The following is an 18,906-nucleotide window of genomic DNA, read 5'->3' on the forward strand; positions in this document are numbered from 1 at the left end:
AAAGAAATATAATGTTTGTTGTAAGTAACATTGGCAATAACCACATAATTTCACGTAAGAATAGTTCAAGATCGTGAGTTTTCATTGAAGAGTTTTCTATACAACCCGTATGAGTGAGAGTGAGTCATAAATAATATATTTTAACTTGATACATTCAAAGTAAAACATGGGAGATATCAGTTTTTGATTGGTTTATAATAAAGCAACAGTTCTCCACTTTGTTTCCAGAAGAAGTGTTTCACTGTCCGCAAATCCATTTCAGGTTCCAACTTTTGTTCATTGCAGTACATTTCAATTTTCGTATGAATTTGACTAATCGGAATTGAGCTCGCTGAAAACAGATCAAAATAACAAAACTTGAAAAAAAAGTTGCAAACTAAACCATCACTGTTGCTAAGAACTTTGTCATAAACGTGCTCCATTACTTTTTTAACTTGCAACATCTCTGTGGCCGACAGACGGTCTCTATAATTCGTTCGTTGATTCATTCGATTTAGATAACTACACAATTACTTTTTCGGCTGCTTAGGATTTGTAGAAGGATGGGGAAGCAGATAGAAAGGCATTTTGTTGAATTTGGGGAGCTGACTTCGCTCTATGGCGTCAATTACCCAAGGGGGAACAACTTGTGAAAGTTCATTCGCTTCAAACTCTTTTCCAGCATCGCCGACAAGTAGGCGGAAAAGTGGACGACCATTCCCTTCGCTGAAAATAATTTGAAATGTTCTAAACATTATCAAGTGTTCCAATCTTACCAAACAATGAACGGTGTATGCTCTGGAAGTGAAAAGAAATGTGATGTAGCTTTCTGGACTTCATCCATTTCACCGGCTTCCATACATGCTGCTTTGCATGGCGGCCAACGTTCGAACAATGAGCGAAGCATCATTCCTCCATAATTCACTACACCAACTTGCAAACATATTAGAACATTTTTTCAGCTTCAATCCTTTACCTTTCGTTTCTCTGTCGTTGTCATCGAAACCAGCATCTTTAGTTGAAAGCCATGAAGAAAAAACGTCAAGTTCGTCCAAGGTTATTTGAAGCATCTGAATAATGAGATACTTGCACTCAGAACACTTTAAAATGACTCACCCCACTCTTAGAGTCAACAACAAACCAACTTGGAATAAAAATAGTTTTTGAATTTTCATCGAATACTTCATCGAATGATCGTTTTCCGTAGTCTTTTACCTGTAAATGCTTCACTGATTTCTAAGGTAGTGCGGGTTATACCTTTTTAGCCGCCAGGACATCGTACAATGCTACATTTTCATCAGTGTCTCTTGTTAAAACATGTCGTTTGTCATTCAGAGTTTTGTGCTTATTTATTGAGGCGGCACCTGAAAGCACTAGTTATAAACAACATGATGTGGTGCTCAAGGAGTACCAGGAATCACTAATTCAGGTGTAGTCTGTTGAGGTTTTTGGTCCCTTACTCTGAGCGAAACACTAACTGGAGGTGATGATGGAGCAGGTGTAGAGGTAGAATAATGAGATGATGAAGTTGGGCCTTCATCGTCTCCTCCAATGGAAAGTTGAGCTGATGAACGCAATGACCATCTAGAAAAGAAGAATAATTAAAAACAAGATAATGAATTTTACATTGAAGTGGGCAATTTATTATCTCAACACAAGTTAAACAATCACCTCTTGATATGAGACTTCCATGTTCCGACCCAAATAGAAGATGGATTCTCTTTCTCACTTAGCAATAACTTCTTCACTGGTGCTTCTTCTTGGAACAGTAGTTGGCTTTTTGGGAGTTCATTGACAGGAGTTTTCAAAACCCATCTGTCTTTACCAGCACTGTACACAGTCGAGAACGAAGAGTCGACCTAAAATTGAACGCTATTTAATAGTCATTTTAGTCTCTTTAGTTTTACTTGAAGAGTCCAAACTCCTTCTTGATGAGCAATACAAGTAGAAATGCATCGCTGCGAACCAATATCCCATAATCTGATAGTTGCATCAGATCCAGCAGACAGTGCTCTTGTTCCATCATCATTTACTACAAGAGCGCGGACATTATCGGTGTGGCCACGCATTTTCATTGGTTTTTCATTAGTTCGTGGATCAAATATTCGAATTAACTGTAAAACATGTGTTCAAGTCATTTCTTATAAACTAAGCGCAATACCTTCTCAGTTCCACTCCCTAGAATCAAAGAAAGGTTGGGAGTTGTAGCGAGTGAATAGATGCTATCCTTACATCCAAGCAAGTTATTTACTGAATCGATGAAATTATTTTGGTGTGTAAAATTGCGATAGACTGAACATACCAGTTTTGAAATTTGCATTAATGTCATACACAAAAATATTTCTATCGAAGCTAGCGCTGACCACTTTTTCAACATTTGGAGCATAAGCCAGACAGCTCACGTAGTCCTGAATTAAAATCAATTAGACATTTCTGACAGATAGATTTTCCAACCTTATGTGATCTAAAACAGTCAAGATATCCGTGTTTATTATCTCGTTCAATACTCCAAGCCTTTACCGTTGTATCGTTCGAAGCGGATATTACTAAAAAAATATTGTTCTGAAGGTGCCATTATTAAAAAAATTATTACATATTTTTCCATTTCCGCAAAGAATCATATCATTGACCCAATCCGTATGCTGTTCCAATGATCCTTGATACTGGACTGGGGAGTTTTTTCCAGGGGATCGAACTCCGCCTCGAGCGGAGAATGCGTCCTGCAAATAAAAGGATCGAGATAGAAAGAAGTATTGAACATCAAACCCGTTCTTGGGAAAGTCAGCAAAAAATATGCGAAAACAAACTTTGTGTTGTGGTACAGACCAAGTCCTGATAATAGTGTCACTACCACCCGTGAAAAGACGACCATGTTGTGCATCATACTGCATAGCACTTACTGCCGAACGATGCGATGGTTCTTGCTCATCTCGAACTATGAATGAAAGCTGTAATATATTTGAATACAGAATAAAACACTGGTAAGCGCATTTCTTACTTTTTTCTTGGAACCAGTTTGACTGGCATTTGATACGCTGGACATTCTATGGCATTAAAGCAGAAATAAAGAGATCTGAAAATCATTGAAGATGAAATAAGCTGAAATTGTGAAAAACACCATAATAAATAAGTCTTCAAAATTTGAAGTAACTTTAAAGGGGCGAGTGAATAAAATTCGCGAAGGAAACGAAGAGATTTTGAGAATTTGTCTAGAGTTCTTTTTAATTTTTGTTTGAAAATGTTTCACTATAGTATTTACAAGAACTATTCAAGTAATTGAAATGAAGAAACTTTTTCAAAAGAAGCGATCTCCAAAAATATAATTGAAACGCTTTATAAAACATGTTTAAACAGAACTTAGGCCAAAAAAGATGCGAAAAACTGCGCCGCGCGTTTGCCGACCCATTCTCCACCCACTTTTGACTCCTCCTCTATTTTGCGTTCCGACACTCCTCTCTCTTTTCGATCAATTTGTTCGCTCAAAAAAATCTAGTTTTCAACTTGATTTTTCATTTTTACATATTTCAATTTTTCCAGTTGTCAAATATCAAAACGAGAAAGAACAGCCAGCACGTATTTTCGAGATTTCAGACAAGTTGTCATGCCTTTGGGGCTTTTTAGCTCCGGAAAAGCACAAGTACTCAGCGATGAAAAACCAGCAGGAAGCAAAAAGAAAGATCCTAAACAGTTGAGCGAAAACAAGTGCAAAGGCTAGTTTCTATTTACATTTACTAAGGTATTATATTTTTTTAGGAGTCTCATTGAAGCTTGACCATACGAGAGTCACCATTGAAAAGCAGATTGCAGAAGGTGAGGTTTTGTGCTTTTCTGAAAAATCATATGCAATTTTCATTTCCAGTGAACTATTAACTATACTTTAACCAGTCGGTTAACGCAGCCTAACGGCTGCTCAACCTCCTTCTCTACACCACCCTTCTGGGTGTTACAGCGCCTGCGGCGCTTCTTAAATGGTTCAAACTATCGAAGTCTCAGAATTTTCTCCTTCTCCTGGATCGTATTAATTTTCTTCACTTGTCGGTAGTTTTTGTTAGCTAAACAGCCCGTTCCGGTAGAGAACAATTAAAACATCTCTGCTTTTCTGATACGATTTCGACAAATTTACTCGGTGACTTTTCTATCCTGAGGAAAAAAGGATTTCAATATGAGCAGTTTTCAATTCACTAATCGAAACTGTATTCATTTTTTCTGCTTTATCTAACATACTATTTCAAAAGAACAGGAACGTTTAACTCTCCTTTCTCCCTCCTCAAGAGGCGAGTCATCTTTCAAATATTAATGTCAAACTTCGGCGGCAATGCTGCCTCTCTTCTCTGAATATGGCAGACTGAGACCATGTGTTAACAAATCCTCATCCTAGAAATTATTACCTTTTGAAGGTAACTGATCAACGACAAAGTTACTTATTCACAAATCACCACCACTTTTTGAGTAGTGTTTTTTCATTCAATTTATTTCTATTAAGCTTCTGACTGTTGCAACTTCTTTAATGATGGAGACATCCGAAGTCTCAGAATGAATTGTACTAAACACAGCAAATGACTTTTTTGGCTTCAGACTGAGAAAGCCTTACCAACTCTTTTACTGAAGCTTAGAATGTTAGAAATTTTCCTATTCACATCTTTAAAAAATTAACCTAAAGTACTACTTTTAAGTTTTTGACTGATCGGCAGCGATGCCGCCTCCCTCCCCAAAATCTTTCAAGATTGTTTCTCATATACACGGAAATCTTCTCTTCAGTCTGGTTTGATCTGAACTGTTCTGCTTTCTGATTTTTTTCTCTAAAAGACTTCAAAGCTATTCTACATATTTCTAAGTGTGAAAGTTAGACAGCCGGTAAAAATGGAGTACAGTAATGGCCATAAATCGAACAACTTTGACCGTTTTTCAGTTAAAAATGTCCAACTTTGAAAGGGTGTCAATAAAGCGATTCTATTCCAGTTTAGATGTCCTTTGAAAACTCGAACGTCCCTTAAAACACTTAAACGTTCTTAAAACACTTAGACGTCCCTCAAAACATTTAAACGTTTTTCGGGGTCCCAAAAATGCTCAGAAATGTTTAGACGTCCCAAAACCGTTCAGATGTCCCTTGAAATTCCAAAATTTTATTTAACCAATTAGTCGTTCAAAAAATATTTGGACGTCGCTTAAACTTTCAAAACCAAGAGCTTGCTGTGACACCTGGAAGTAGTGATTGCCTAAAAACAAAAACGTCCTTGAATCTTGACATGATAATGGCTCAGCACCCGGGAAGTAGTGGATTCCTTAACACAGAGACATCCAGCATCTAGCTTAAAGTTATGGAAAAAAGGGACGTCTTAAGTGTTTCATGGAACGTTCAAGTTTTCAAAGGATATCTAACCTGGAATAGAACCAAAAAAAAATTTTTTAACCCACGCATTTTTCCTGACAATTTGAAGAAATGAATTCATTTGAAGAATGAAAAAGTTCTATAACTATTTTCCCCGTGAACTCCTATTTCCCTATTTCGGAAATGAAAGCAACTGAAAGGCTTGAAAACCACTTTTTCTCACGTAGTGACCTAATTTAGAACTATTTTAACTAAAAAAATAGACGGGCATCATCCGGGACAAATTTCCAATCGATCTGTGTAAATTTCATTGAAAACGGTTCAGTACAGAAGGTGCTAGAGTCGGCGACAAACGGACAGACAAACGGATCTGCTGAATATTATTAGTAAACATTGTTGAAAAAAAGTGCGTGGAAATCAAGAAGCACTTCTATACAGTTTGTTAAACAAGCATGAAATATCACTTTCCAGGGGGATTCGCGATCGTCTACATTGCCAGTGACAGAAAAAACAATAAATTTGCGTTAAAGAGGCAATTCACAAAAGAAAATCAGAAACAGCTGGATGCTTGCTGCAGAGAACACAGCTTTCTTGTGAGTAAAGTTATATTATTAATTTCAAAAGAATTGTTCATAAGTTGAATAATTCTACCATTTTCAGAAACAATGCGTCGGTCATAAGAATATTGTAGAATTCGTCGACAGTTATGTGAATTGTCTGGGAAATGGAATATGGGAGTGTATGCTGTTAACAGAATATCATCAACGCAAGTTTTTTTCCAGGAACTGTAGAAATTCTTATTTTTCAGGAAATGTACTCCAATTAATGAATGAAAGAATATCTCAAAACCAATATCTGACGAATGAAGAGATTCTTTCAATTTTTTCCGATCTTTGTGAAGCTGTCTCGTTCATACATAACCGACCGCAGCCTATCATTCACCGTGATCTTAAAGTTGAAAATATGTTGATATCTTCTCATAAACCACCTAACTACGTTCTTTGCGATTTTGGAAGTGCGACAACTCAAGTATTATCGATTGATAAATTTGGAGTGGAATATGTAAAGTCTGAAGTTGAAAGAAACACAACAATGTGCTACAGATCACCAGAAATGGTTGATTTATATAGTGGTCAAGAACTAGGTAAGTTTTCAAATGACTAACGAACTAAATGATTTGATTGCAGGTTTGAAAGGTGATATTTGGGCTCTTGGCGTTCTACTCTACCGTCTTTGTTATTTTTGTGTGCCCTTTGAAGAATCACCACTAGCCATTCAATCTGTCAATTATCAATTTCCCAACGCTCCCAATATTCCTGACGAAACAAAAGTTCTGATTTGTGAGTGTCTATAATAAGTACTTGAAACATCGCTCACATGCCCAGATATGATTCTCGATATTGACGTTAATCGACGACCATCGATTTATCAGACAGCGTCTCTTGCCTTCGAAGCATATGGGAAGCCTCTTCCAACTGAAATACAAAATAAGAAGGTAACATTTTCAAAAGTTTCTCAATACAAATAGGCTTTTTAATTGCTATTCCAGTTGACGGACACTGCTCCACGGTTGAAATCATGTATACAACTGATGAACGATGGCACAAAACCCCGCAATAAGCGGGAGGCGTCACCTCGCACTGCAGAACAACCTCCTATTACTTATCTGAATTCATCAGTTTCTCGTAATGCTCATAACGTTACCAGTGCTGCCAATGTGGTGCCATCTGTCATAGGATCAGGGGAAACTTCTGTGGCACCACGTCTTCGACCAAAAGCAACAAATACCGTTCCAAACGTTCCCAGCATTTCCCCCGTTCCACCATTAGGGCTATCACATTTGAAGGTAACGATAAATTCCCAATATTTTCACTGTATTTTATTACCGCGTCGCGAGGAACTGACCATACTTGCAAAATATCGGCCCGGAGTCAAAAAATGAGCACAATTTTTTCACAACATTTTTCGAAATTTTTTGAAATTTTCATCAAAAATACTCATCCTATGTACACTTGAGTTTTATCGATATGTAAAAACATAGTCGAAAATTGCGAAAAAATCAAAAAAAAATTCAAATTTTCAAACTTTTGTACTGTGACCCGGGCCGACCCGTTGCAAGTATGGAACTGACAGTTAGGGAAGAGCTGCTGTCGCAACAACACTCCGGGTCCCGATACGAAAACTTCTTACTATATTGCTTAAAAATGGGGTTTCAGAAAAAATAAAATACCAGTATTATTTTAAATGTATTTTCTTAAGTCGTCAATTTTACTTAAAACCCCATCATTCTTATATATAAAACGCATGTGGGGTTTGTCCATCTGTCCCAATGTCCGCAAATTTTGAGAAATGAGAAAGAAAGACAGCCGGGCCCAAAATCGAACTTGCGCTCTTTTCGCAGAGACCGCCGCCTTGGACCACTCGGCCACGCGGACACATTTCTGAGAAGATGAACACGCGTGTTAACACGTAAATAAGAAGAGGCCAGCCGGATGAAGCGCCGAAGGCGCGGCAGCCAGGCTGGTTTTTAATAACTACATTAAAAAGTTTTCGTTGCGGGACCCTGAGCAGCTTTACCTCAACTGTCAGTTCATCGCGAACATTATAAAGAGTAATGTTATTGAATAGCTTTCAGTTTCCTTCTAAACTCGAATCGGATGAAACAAATGAAGGTCAAGTTCAAAAAGGAGCGTCTTCTGAATTACATAGAAAATCTTTCTCGGGTGATAATAAATTAGAAGCGGAACAGCAAGAATCATCAGGACCACTTTCATGCCCCCTCATGAAACCCTCTGATCTGGGTTTTACGGACCTAGACAAACCAGCTTTACCACGAGATCGTGCTCAAACAGATGGAAAACGACGAATGCCACACGAAGCGGACATTATTTTTCATCAACAACACAGGCGGAATGTTAGTGATACAAGTCAAATTTCTCGAAGTGCTTTCAAGTTAGTTTTTCGATTTTTTGACACCTGAAGTGAATTATGCTTTAAAGGCCGTACAGTAGCCAGCAGACGACATCAAAGGCCACTTCTCAAGTAGTACGGAGTGTGGAAGATATGTCTAATCATTCATCAAACAATGGTGTCGGAGAATGGAATCCATTTTTGGCTGCACCGTTTTCAAACAGTTCAATCTGCCGAAAAGATTTTGCTGAAACCGGTTTCATGATGGACGATTCTCATTTTGGAATGGTTTTCGACGAAATTAGAAGAAGAGGTATGCAATTTGTTTATGAAAATTTTTAAACGCTGCGATAAGTAGATAACGTAAATTGAGTTATTTACAGAAGTGCCAACTGAACTGGAGAGTGATACTTCATCAATTGACTCACGCGACCCGTTCGGAGCAGCACCTTTTGATCAACTTACAGTTTCCACATCATCATCTGCACAACCCGTCTCTCTACCTCCAGGTAGTTTTCATCCCCAATACTCTACTATTGCACCCTCCCCTTTATTACGGCACGTATTAACTCGGTCAACGCCTCCTCCAATTCCTCAACGTACCACATCTCGTGGTTTTCATGTTTAGATAGGTACGAGCTTGAACTCCCTGCTCTAGTTTTTTGTACAGAAACATAAATCCTTAAAGCATTTAAAGTACCACGTACCTTATAAAAACTTTAAACCGTGTTAATTTCGCCCGATGATTTTATTCCTGTAGAATTGGTTCCCTTCCTTTCTCCCTCCTGATCACTTTTTATTGATGCTGTTCCTGTGAAAAATGTTGATCGGTTATATTTCTACTTTTCTTTTCGTTTCTTGCATGTTTTGTATGAATGTGTGAATGTGTAAATATAAACGGTTAGAGCTTTATTATAGAGGTGGTGGTTGTTGAAAATTTCCAGATGGAACGTTCAAAATCTTGAAATTTGTTGTTTTCTCATTTCAGCTGCCGAAGAGGATGATGAAAGACAGTTAATCAGCGACACAGATGAAGAAGATCGTGAAGAAATTGTAGCAGGAATAATAGAAGTAAAGAAGGAAACTCAAGTAGGATAATGTCTTGATATCCCTAATTACTAATTAGAATCCTTTCAGACAGAAGAAGATAGTGAAATTGATGAGCAAAGAATGAATGATCGTCGACGGTATTCATATGAGAATATCGATGGAGTTGGAGATGATGCTAGCAGTGATAGTCGAGGGAAGACAGATCGAGACGATTCAGAAGAAGAGGATGATGATAGCAGGGTATGTTAAAAACGTCGATGAAACTGTTTCCCAATCTTCATTAATTGTTTCCCCTCATTATATCTTGGTCTTTCAGCGTGGCGGCGATACATCTCATGACGAAGACTCCCAGAATACTGTAGGAAGTGAAGATGGCGAAGGAGGAAGCCGCCCGCTTCTTGAAGATGATGGATTAGAGGATGATGACGATGTGAGTTCAATCAAAATAAATGTACTGGAAATTTTACTCTAAAATTACTCATTAATAATACCAGATGGTTATCACAGTTTTCTGTCGAAACCAAATAAAGTTTTTGAAATGCTAAGCAACCTTCTAAATTTTCAGCACGAGCTGACATCTCCGTTCTCCTCTTCATCTGCCAATTTTCCACCACTTTTCATCGGGACCTCTTCCCCTCACACTCAAAACATAATTACCAATCCATTTCTACGAGACGAGCTCACTCCTAAAATGATTTCACCGTTGCCCATGTCTACTGCTCTGGGACGAAATCCTTCTGCTGATGATGAATGGGACCTTGGAGATCGGTGGACTGATCGTAGAGATACTGTTTTCGAAAGACCAAATGTTCAACAACAAAATGTTTTTGCGCCTGCAACATTGCCGAGACAAGTGACACCGCTAGTCTGCCGGTTGAAGGTTCGAGCGTTATGCCGTTAAAGCACAACACATACATTATTTCAGCCTGATCTACCTACAGCTGCGCCTGTGTCAATTATCCCTTCAATGTCAAATACATCATTTCCAGAAGCCATTCGAGTATCAGAAGGTGAGTTTTAAGAAAACAAAACTTCTTATCTGGTAATGATTTAAGATTCACTCCCTAGAGAGCCAGTAATTGGAACTTTGATCTCTGTTGGTGCTCCAACAGAACCGCCTTCTCCGAAGAAAATCGAGAAAATTTTGAATTTGGAAACTTCAGAAGTTTCAACGAAAGAGACTCTGATTACAACTGTGAAAAAAGAAAAGTTGGAAAAACTTCTCAAAAAGGAAAAAAAGAAAGAGAAGAAAGAGGGAAAGAAAGATAAATTAAAATTGGAAGAATATCGAGAAAAAGGTTCATCTGAACCAGAAACAGATGGTTCCGAAGCAGAAATATGGACGGCAGATGGATCAACGACTCTTTCAAAAAAGAAAAAGAAAAGTGCATTTGGTCTACGATCGTCACATCCATCAATTGTTGTGAATGAGTTGCAGTTCGCTTCACCTGTGCCACCTGTTGCAAAGAAACTATCTAGTAAGCTAAAAAAAACGTATGAACAAAGTAAGATTAATTTATTTCCAGAAGAGAAGAAATCTTCGTTAACCGGAAAAAATGCGTCATTCGTCAATACATCTTTCCAACAAGAAGACCATGATGATCCAAGTGAAATGTAGACATTAATTTTATTATTTAAATTTTATTTAACTAGTAAGTTCAAATCATTTTAATCTGGTAATTTATTTGTGTCAAAATTTAGTAACCACTTTTCTACTGTACCATTCTCGAGCTTCCTGTATTTTTGTACATTTACAATCATCTTATCATTTTTATATTTTCTCGTAGTTGTGATAGCCCTCAATCTCCCAGTTTTCGTTTGCATATTACTGTAATTTATTCTAAATTTACTTTTCTGTAGTGTTTATTTTATTTCGAACTTGAAGTAAAAGTATTTTGTCAACATTTCTGAAAGGCTTTTTAATTTCAAATAATTTATTTTCTTAAAGTTACTTACCGGTAAAGTCAGATGTTCTCACCAGACTATCCGGTATATTGAACCTAAACTGTGTAGGTTCAATTTCACACGGAAAGTCTGGCGATAAAGTAGGAATTACGAGCAGAAAATGTCGAGATTGTCTTCAATAAGTCTATCAATGGAAAGATACAGTAGACTTCAAACTCCACCCTTTCTTTAAGGAGCATTCAAGTGTTTGTTAATCAGGTTAAGTGTACCCGGTGAAAGTACCTAATTATTTGACAGAATTCTAATATCAACATCATTAACAAAATATCAAATTTCACTAAACCAAATTTATAAACGATGTACTAGAAAGAGAATCATACAAAAAATCCAATGAGCTTTTGGTTACAGAAAGAAAAAGATAAGAGACATCAGACGGAACTGGGAGAATTTTGAAAGAGAACGGAGAAACCCTCAGTCAACTGGGTGCAGAGGATAATGAGCACAATGAGAATCATTATGCCAAAAAATCATGGATTAATTATTTAAAAAATAGAGGAGAGAAAAAGGGGAGATGGTAAAGCTAGCCACTATGTGGGTGTTATGAATTTTTGATTCTTAAGTATGACTTCAAACACGGTAGTTTCGGTCTTCCAGCTCTTTCTCGATGAATTCGATCACTGATTGAACAAGTTCCGAGGACTGGAAATAATGGTTTAGTTTAGAAAGCCATATATGAAAAAAGTCTAACCTTAGCACTTCCTCCAATATCCGCGGTGTGAATTCTCTTGTCTACAAGAGTACGGAACAAGGAATCAGAAATGATATCCGCATGCATTTGAAGTCCAAGGAATCGAAGCATATCGACCGCAGCGCGAATGAAAGCTGTTGGGTTGGCCAAATCTTTTCCAGCAAGGGTCGTACCAGTGTTACGAGTTCCCTAGAATTAATGAAAAAAGTTGCCGGCATGTTTTAATTGTGCTTACAGTTTCGAAGACAGCGTAATCATCTCCGATGTTCATTCCGGAGACAAGTCCTGGTCCCCCAACGAGCCCACAAGCAATGTTGGAGATAATGTTTCCGTATAGATTTGGCATGAGCATCACGTCAAACTGTTGTGGGCGAGAAACCTGTATAATAACAGTTTTAAATTAAATTATTTTCAGGGGTTATTGTTTTGAAAGTTGCATGTGTCCGTTATTTGCGTTTTCCCCTCAAATACTTTATATGACTTACCAGTTGCATAGAGGCGTTATCGACAATCATGGCATTGAATTCGATTTCGGGATATTCGTTTTTAGCTATATCTGTAGCTACTCTCAAGAAAAGTCCATCTCCCAATTTTTGAATATTGGCTTTGTGCACGGCGGTAACCTTCTTTCTTCCATATTTCTTAGCAAATTGGAAAGCAAAACGAGTAATTTGTTCCGATTTCTCGCGAGTGACCACCTAAATATAACAAAATACGAAATTAGTCACAAAATCGATGGTTTACTTTCAGAGATTCCACTACTCGTGGATGGGGAGCGTTGACGGCTTCGTGCTCATTTCCTGAGTATTCACCCTCGGTATTCTCACGAATGATGACCATATCGATCCCCTAAAAGGAACATTTTGATAAAGATTCGTATATTATCTCATTTTCACATACTGTATGTCTGCTCGGAACAGTCGGAATTGTAGAACAGTGAAGAACATTGGCATAGAGATTGAGCTGACGACGAAGCTCCAAGTTACGAGAGACAAAACTCGGGTTATCGAATTTCGTTTCGATGTTTCCCTAAATTTGCGATTTAAGAATAATTTCAGAAGGAAAAACACCTTCAAGGCAACTCCGTTTCTTTTGATAGCAGTGATAGCCTCTGCCAAATCTTCTGAGGCATCTTCTTTAGAAGTCAAGTTAACTTCCTCGAAGTCGATAGGAGCTTGAACAGCTGTTAGGATTCTCTCAACGTGATCAATCATTTCAGGGCCGATTCCATCTCCTGGCAGTACGGCGACGTTATGACGACCTCCATAACGAGCCAGTTTGGTCTCAAAATGGAAAAGATTATTATTATTCCAAGGAAAACTGTTTCTTGTGTTTTTACCGTGTTAGTCTGGAGTACAGGTGATCGGAAACGAAGCATGTCAGAACTTGGAGCTGTCGCTACGAATGCTTTCTGCACAACATTCTTCGAAGAACGAAGAGTTTGACCGAGAACGTTGGTCGACATGTTGATTACCTTAAAAATCACAATTCCAAGTCAAAATGAGGTTTAGATGCAACGGAAAAGCGGTCAATGAAGATATAACTGAACATTAAACCTTTTTAACTGTGATAATTATTTTATAGTTAAATTGTTACTGAAACGTTATAAACAAGCATGAATATGAATAATTGAAAACCGTTTTCTTGCTGAAATAAAAAAAAGATGGGGGCGGAACGAGCCGACCGATTGATTTGCAAGCGGCGCACACACTTCTTGCATTTTTCTCGCGCAGTTTTCCATTCTTGTTTTATTTGTACTTTAACCATTTCTATTCTGTTTTCGGCTGTTTTTTTCTCTTTTCTTTCATTTGAGGTTTGTGTTTGGGTTCAGAATTCTAGGCAACTGACAGAGAAATACGGGGATGTTTAAAGCAGTTGGCGTTTGATTGATTTTTGCCGTCGTTTTGTTGATTCTTTTTTGTTTTGTTGGTTGTCTTTTGCGCTTATCAGGTGATTTTGATTGTGATTTTCCGCATTGAACATTTTCTGAAATGAGAATGGATTGACTTTCGTGCAGTGGTAAGTATCGCCTCGTCGATACTTCTATAGCAATAAAGTGAACTCTTAATTTTAACCATACATGGACTATTTCTTATTTCAAACAATACATTTATAGATTCTTGATATGATTCGGCAATATTTTTGTTTCCAATCGGTTCGATCAGCGTCTACATTGTTGTCATCTTTAGACGGACTTTCAAATCGCACAAGTGGAGATAAGCTACTAGTAGGTTACGGTATATACATGCTACTACTGGAGCAATTCATAACATTCCTTTCAGACGTATGGGGAAAAGTTCTCGAAGTTGTATGGGAGTTCAGCACCTGAAACTCGCAAGTCGATATTCGTTGATCTCGTTACTAATTATGGAGTCAATAAGGAAGCTTTGAACCATGCCATCTCTTTATACTCGAAGGTATATATTGAAAACTAACCACATTTGACAGACCTACTCGTAAATTCAGAACGATCAAATGTATCCAGAAGTAAGAACTGCAGCTACAGCTATATATGTCAATCTGATAAAGTCTGTTGGAAATTTGCCAGGAGGAGTTTCTCAAGTTTGTGAAATGAGAGCGAACATTTTGGTAGGGCTCAAGATGCTCAACTATATGACTGAAAATCAGTCAAACTTATTCTCAGGCTCTCCTGAAACGGGAAACGGATAAAACTATTACATCGTATCTTCGACACGTCGAGATTGCAACACGAGAAGTTCTCACTTCTTGGTTTTGTCTCGGAAATCTTAAATTAGAAAGATTAACGTGGTCTTCTCCTGGCGATGTTCTTCAAAAAGTCGCAGAATATGAAGCCGTTCATCCAGTCAGAGGACTCTCCGATTTTAGAAAACGTCTTGGCCCGTTAAGAAGGTGATTGATTACTCTTTCCAGGCAAAATGAAATTGTATTGTTTTAAGATGTTTTTATTTCTCTCACGAAGCCCTTCCTCGTAACCCACTAGTTATGGTTCATGTAGCATTAGTAAGTGAAATTGCGGACAGTGTTCAAGAAATTACAAAAAGAGGAGAACCAATCGGAAGAGAAGAAGATCAAACAACGGCAATTTACTATTCAATCACATCCACCCAACCCGGTTAGTTTTATAAAAATTATTTTGAAAATAGATAACGGTGTATTTATTTTATTTTTTTCAGGCCTCTCCGGAATTGATCTGGGTAACATGTTAATCAAAAAAGTGGCAACACAACTTCAAAAAGATGTTCCCTCTATTAAAACTCATTCAACGCTCTCACCAATACCTGGATTTCGACCTTGGTTGATAAGAAATCTGAAAGGAAATGCTGAGTATCGTATGAAATGGATTCAAATAAGCATTGTTATTAATTACTATTTTAGCATCTGTAATGAATGAAAAGGTGGTCAAATGGATGTCGGAAGTTTCCAATGAGATGATGAACGAATCTGAAGCGACTGAAACCCTATTGAAAGTGATAAGCAACGAAAAAACAAAAAAGGAGCAACTCAGTGCAATTCAACATATTCTGATGTATGCTTGTGCTCATTATTTATGCAGAGCCAAACGTAATGGAATGGCTTTGAATTCAGTTGGTTAGTTTTTAAAGCATCTTGTCTCAATTAAATCCCGCTTTTCAGCTAATTTTCATATTCGAAATGGTGCTGAGTTATACCGATTGAATTGGAATGGAGATACAAGTCATCGTGGAATAAACAATAGTTTTGGAATTATGGTGAACTACAGGTATTCAGATACTTGCTTTGAATCATCTGAATAAGGATTTTTCAGATATGATTTGGAGAAGGTTCACGAGAATTGTGCCGCCTATACCGAGCGAAAGGAGATGGCTATTAATGAGAATGTGATGAATTTTTTTAAAGACGACGATAATTGATTGTATAAAATAGACTCTGAAAATTTAGCATCCGTGCCATTACATTGTAAAAACTCGTGTGATTTACTTGCCATTTCTCTCTTTCAGATCATTAGTTGTGAATAAATCTCGAATAAAAAATGAGTGATTATTTTATTATGTCGGTATCGTGAAAAAATAATATTAAAACGGGAAGAGGGTGACAAGTGTGTGCTTCAGAAGCTTCGAAATTTGGAGATTATTCAAACATTTTCGATGAACGATTCAAAAAGATCAGTAGAGAGTACCTGATAAGTTTTGGGGTGAAGGAGACAGAAAAAATAAATTGGGAAGAAAGAAAAAGAAGGAGAAAAAGGAAAGAACACGTATGGAGGTTTGGGGACGAGAGAAGTTTTCAACGAAGATGCACTGGATTTCTGATTTCTATATACAATTGAGATAAAAGCGAACAACGTGAGGTAAATAACCGGGGGAAATATGAAATAATCCAGTTTCTTTTGATGGTTTATGATATTATTAAATTGTTGTTTGTGGGAGAGAGAATTCATTCCAATTATTGAAAACTCTCGAATCGTACTGTCTTTTTCGGTCCAGTATTTCGTTTCGGCATTGCTGGAACCACAAGAATCGAATCTGATTGAATATTCAATGGATCATTTTCAATCAGTTTATGAAGATCCGAATCCGAACGACGTCCTCGAAGTGTGAACTGAAAAAATACTATTAAATATTGAAAGAGTTTCGAAATTTATCGAATTTCAGAACCCATTTTTCCGAAAATTATTATTTACTTTCATATCAATAATAACGAAGTGAAAACAAACCTGATAATTGTAATCCTTAAAGTAGAGCATAGCAATAATGACCATAATGATGATTGTGATAACTGTCAAAATGGTAGCAGCTACAGTAATCCATCCTGATCTCACTACTTCTTCCTTTTCTGCCTTGTTTGGATCCATTTCTATTCCACATCTTGGAATGGCTAAACATCCTATTGGTCCTTCTGATACATCTGATTCCTCTGCTTCAGATATCCATCGTGGCAACCATTCTCTTGGATCATTACAAATACATTGCCATGTATTAGCTGAAATATGAAACTATATTAAATAGGAGAATTGATAGACTTACAAGAAACATCAATTGCTTCAACAGAAGATGGAGCAAATGAATCGAAAGTTCCACGATATAAATAGCTCAGTCTATTGCTATGGAGATATAGTTTTTTGATAGCCATTCCTTCGAGAGCTCTCGCTTCAATTTTAGTGATTACATTATGATCAAGAGCTAAATTGATTAAAGATTTTGGAAGTTCATCGGCTCGAATTATAGAGAGGTTATTGGCAGAGAGTTGAAGAGTTGCAAGTTTTTTGAGAATTGTGAGGAATGGAATCCGAATCGAAGTGGAAGTATCTGAAAAAGGAAACAAATGAGAATGAGGAATCGAAAAAGATGGAAACGAACTGGTTGAAAGATCCTCGATATGATTGTGTTGGAGAAGAAGAGTTATCAAGTTTGGAGTGTGTTGAAATGCTTTTGAACTGATTTGACTCAAATTATTCCATGCAAGAGACATTGTCTCAATCCGATCAGATCTTGTTAATCCAAACATATCCATATCATTTATGGACTGGATCTTGTTACGATCGAACAGAGCAATAACGAGAGATGGGAGTTCTGGAAATGGGAAGAAATGAGGAAGAGTTTCGAGTGATACTATTGTTTACCTTTGAGTTTAATCGCCTTCATCGAATCAATTGTATTGTTATTGAGCACTAACTTCTCAAGTTTTGGGAAACCTTTTAATTCCACATTCGAGATAAAATTGGATCCCAGATCGAGTACACGAAGGTTTTTGAGATTTGAGAATATTGTCCAGTCGATATTTTGGATATTATTATGGGATAGAATGAGTTGCTCCAGGTTTTCAAGTCCTTTGAATGCTCCTCTGAAAACTTTAAAATTGAGTGAAAGCCCGTTATTCTGACTGATTACTTTTCAATTTTTTCTAATCCACATGATTGAATTGACAACTTCTTCATATTCTTGAGTCCATTGAACAGTCCAGCCTTCAATTCCGGGATCACATTTCCATTCAAAAGAATATCCTCGACCCTTTCCAGATCTTCGAATACTCCGAAATCTATTTCCTCAATTTTATTCATTGCCAAATCAAGAGTTTTGACATTGGTAAGACCGGCGAAAAGTCCTTTTTCTAATCTTTTGATTTCATTATCACGGAGGGCCAATATTTCAAGAGAATCTCCGAGAGCAATGAATGATTTCGGTTGGAGAGTTAGTTGCCCGCAACCCTCGAATTTCAGGTGTTTGGCACGAACCTAGAAGAACTTATTGATCAAATGCCCGATTCTTCCGATTCTCAATATTCTTACGTTATCAAAGACATCAAGTGGAAGAGTGTTGACTACTGCATCTCTGATCGTGAGCCGACCCACAGAAGTTCCATTCAATGTGGACAGATTCGAAGAGATGGTTGAAATCGGAGCTGATTCACATCTAAAAACAAAATAAATGTTTAATGAATAAAAACATTCGAAACATACTCAATTGAAAATCCTGAACTGCTGAAAATTCCACCGTCTGCGCAAATGCAAATTTGCTGAAAATTGAGATTTCGTTTTGTTGATATTTGTATTTTTTACCTTTTCGTGTGTTTTCTGACCATCAGTGAATCCTTTTTCAATTTCAATGCAACTTGTTTTTTCTTCAGAAGTTGCTATCCTGATTAAAAGAAGAAGAACGAAGTTTAGTAGACTTCGCATTTTTTTAAACCGAACGGCAGTAGTTTTGAGATCGAAGTCGATTGAATTGGTTTTTGTTTCTGAGAAGAATTAATATAAGAAGATTTTTTGACTTTGAGATTTAGAATAAACGTTCATTGAAGAGCAAGGAAATGGAGATAAGGCTGAGTTAGGTAGAGAAAGATTTGAAAAAAACATGGAATACGGTAGATAACAATGAGCCGAAAGGAATGAGCATTTCAAAATTCGACGTAAAATATCTTCCTTGGCGCTCGCGTCCCAAACAAACGACTCGCGCCCTTCCATCTAACAGCCTAAAGTTGATAGAAAAGAAGACGGAGAAGAGATGAAATAGAATAGAAATACTAG

General features: G+C 37.3%; 5 protein-coding genes across 5 annotated transcripts; 2 read left to right on the top strand and 3 right to left on the bottom strand.

Moving 5' to 3' along the window:
- Window positions 1-176: 176 nt before the first annotated feature.
- On the bottom strand, window positions 177-3,022 carry GCK72_010075 (uncharacterized protein; the record flags this gene model as incomplete). Its single annotated transcript, XM_053727675.1, has 16 exons — window positions 177-331; window positions 383-465; window positions 514-705; window positions 756-903; window positions 956-1,049; window positions 1,096-1,194; window positions 1,237-1,343; window positions 1,391-1,563; window positions 1,651-1,838; window positions 1,887-2,093; window positions 2,141-2,229; window positions 2,282-2,387; window positions 2,434-2,525; window positions 2,573-2,699; window positions 2,787-2,927; window positions 2,978-3,022. 16 exons carry the CDS (start codon window positions 3,020-3,022, stop codon window positions 177-179), a joined length of 2,046 nt encoding a protein of 681 aa, XP_053587252.1.
- A 558-nt stretch (window positions 3,023-3,580) lies between these two features.
- Window positions 3,581-10,886, top strand: GCK72_010076 (uncharacterized protein; the record flags this gene model as incomplete). Its single annotated transcript, XM_053727676.1, has 18 exons — window positions 3,581-3,689; window positions 3,733-3,789; window positions 5,780-5,901; window positions 5,969-6,074; window positions 6,117-6,452; window positions 6,496-6,648; window positions 6,694-6,803; window positions 6,858-7,154; window positions 7,944-8,260; window positions 8,308-8,531; window positions 8,602-8,727; window positions 9,207-9,307; window positions 9,356-9,508; window positions 9,585-9,698; window positions 9,834-10,148; window positions 10,194-10,278; window positions 10,324-10,746; window positions 10,795-10,886. The coding sequence occupies 18 exons, from the start codon at window positions 3,581-3,583 to the stop codon at window positions 10,884-10,886; spliced, it is 3,240 nt and encodes a 1,079-aa protein (XP_053587253.1).
- Window positions 10,887-11,800: 914 nt separating this feature from the next.
- GCK72_010077 (uncharacterized protein) lies at window positions 11,801-13,386 on the bottom strand (the record flags this gene model as incomplete). Its single annotated transcript, XM_053727677.1, has 8 exons — window positions 11,801-11,872; window positions 11,922-12,110; window positions 12,157-12,300; window positions 12,407-12,619; window positions 12,666-12,770; window positions 12,822-12,950; window positions 13,004-13,204; window positions 13,261-13,386. 8 exons carry the CDS (start codon window positions 13,384-13,386, stop codon window positions 11,801-11,803), a joined length of 1,179 nt encoding a protein of 392 aa, XP_053587254.1.
- Window positions 13,387-14,046: 660 nt separating this feature from the next.
- GCK72_010078 (uncharacterized protein) lies at window positions 14,047-15,793 on the top strand (the record flags this gene model as incomplete). Its single annotated transcript, XM_003105995.1, has 9 exons — window positions 14,047-14,148; window positions 14,204-14,338; window positions 14,388-14,510; window positions 14,566-14,792; window positions 14,840-15,015; window positions 15,077-15,232; window positions 15,279-15,491; window positions 15,537-15,642; window positions 15,688-15,793. 9 exons carry the CDS (start codon window positions 14,047-14,049, stop codon window positions 15,791-15,793), a joined length of 1,344 nt encoding a protein of 447 aa, XP_003106043.1.
- Window positions 15,794-16,325: 532 nt separating this feature from the next.
- On the bottom strand, window positions 16,326-18,558 carry GCK72_010079 (uncharacterized protein; the record flags this gene model as incomplete). The annotated part of the gene is made up of 9 exons (XM_053727678.1): window positions 16,326-16,481; window positions 16,597-16,862; window positions 16,907-17,188; window positions 17,240-17,452; window positions 17,503-17,723; window positions 17,771-18,114; window positions 18,169-18,292; window positions 18,340-18,395; window positions 18,439-18,558. The coding sequence occupies 9 exons, from the start codon at window positions 18,556-18,558 to the stop codon at window positions 16,326-16,328; spliced, it is 1,782 nt and encodes a 593-aa protein (XP_053587255.1).
- Between the last annotated feature and the right edge of the window lie 348 nt (window positions 18,559-18,906).

This window comes from Caenorhabditis remanei, chromosome III (genome assembly GCF_010183535.1).
Source record: "Caenorhabditis remanei strain PX506 chromosome III, whole genome shotgun sequence".
Taxonomy (NCBI): Eukaryota; Metazoa; Nematoda; class Chromadorea; order Rhabditida; family Rhabditidae; genus Caenorhabditis; species Caenorhabditis remanei.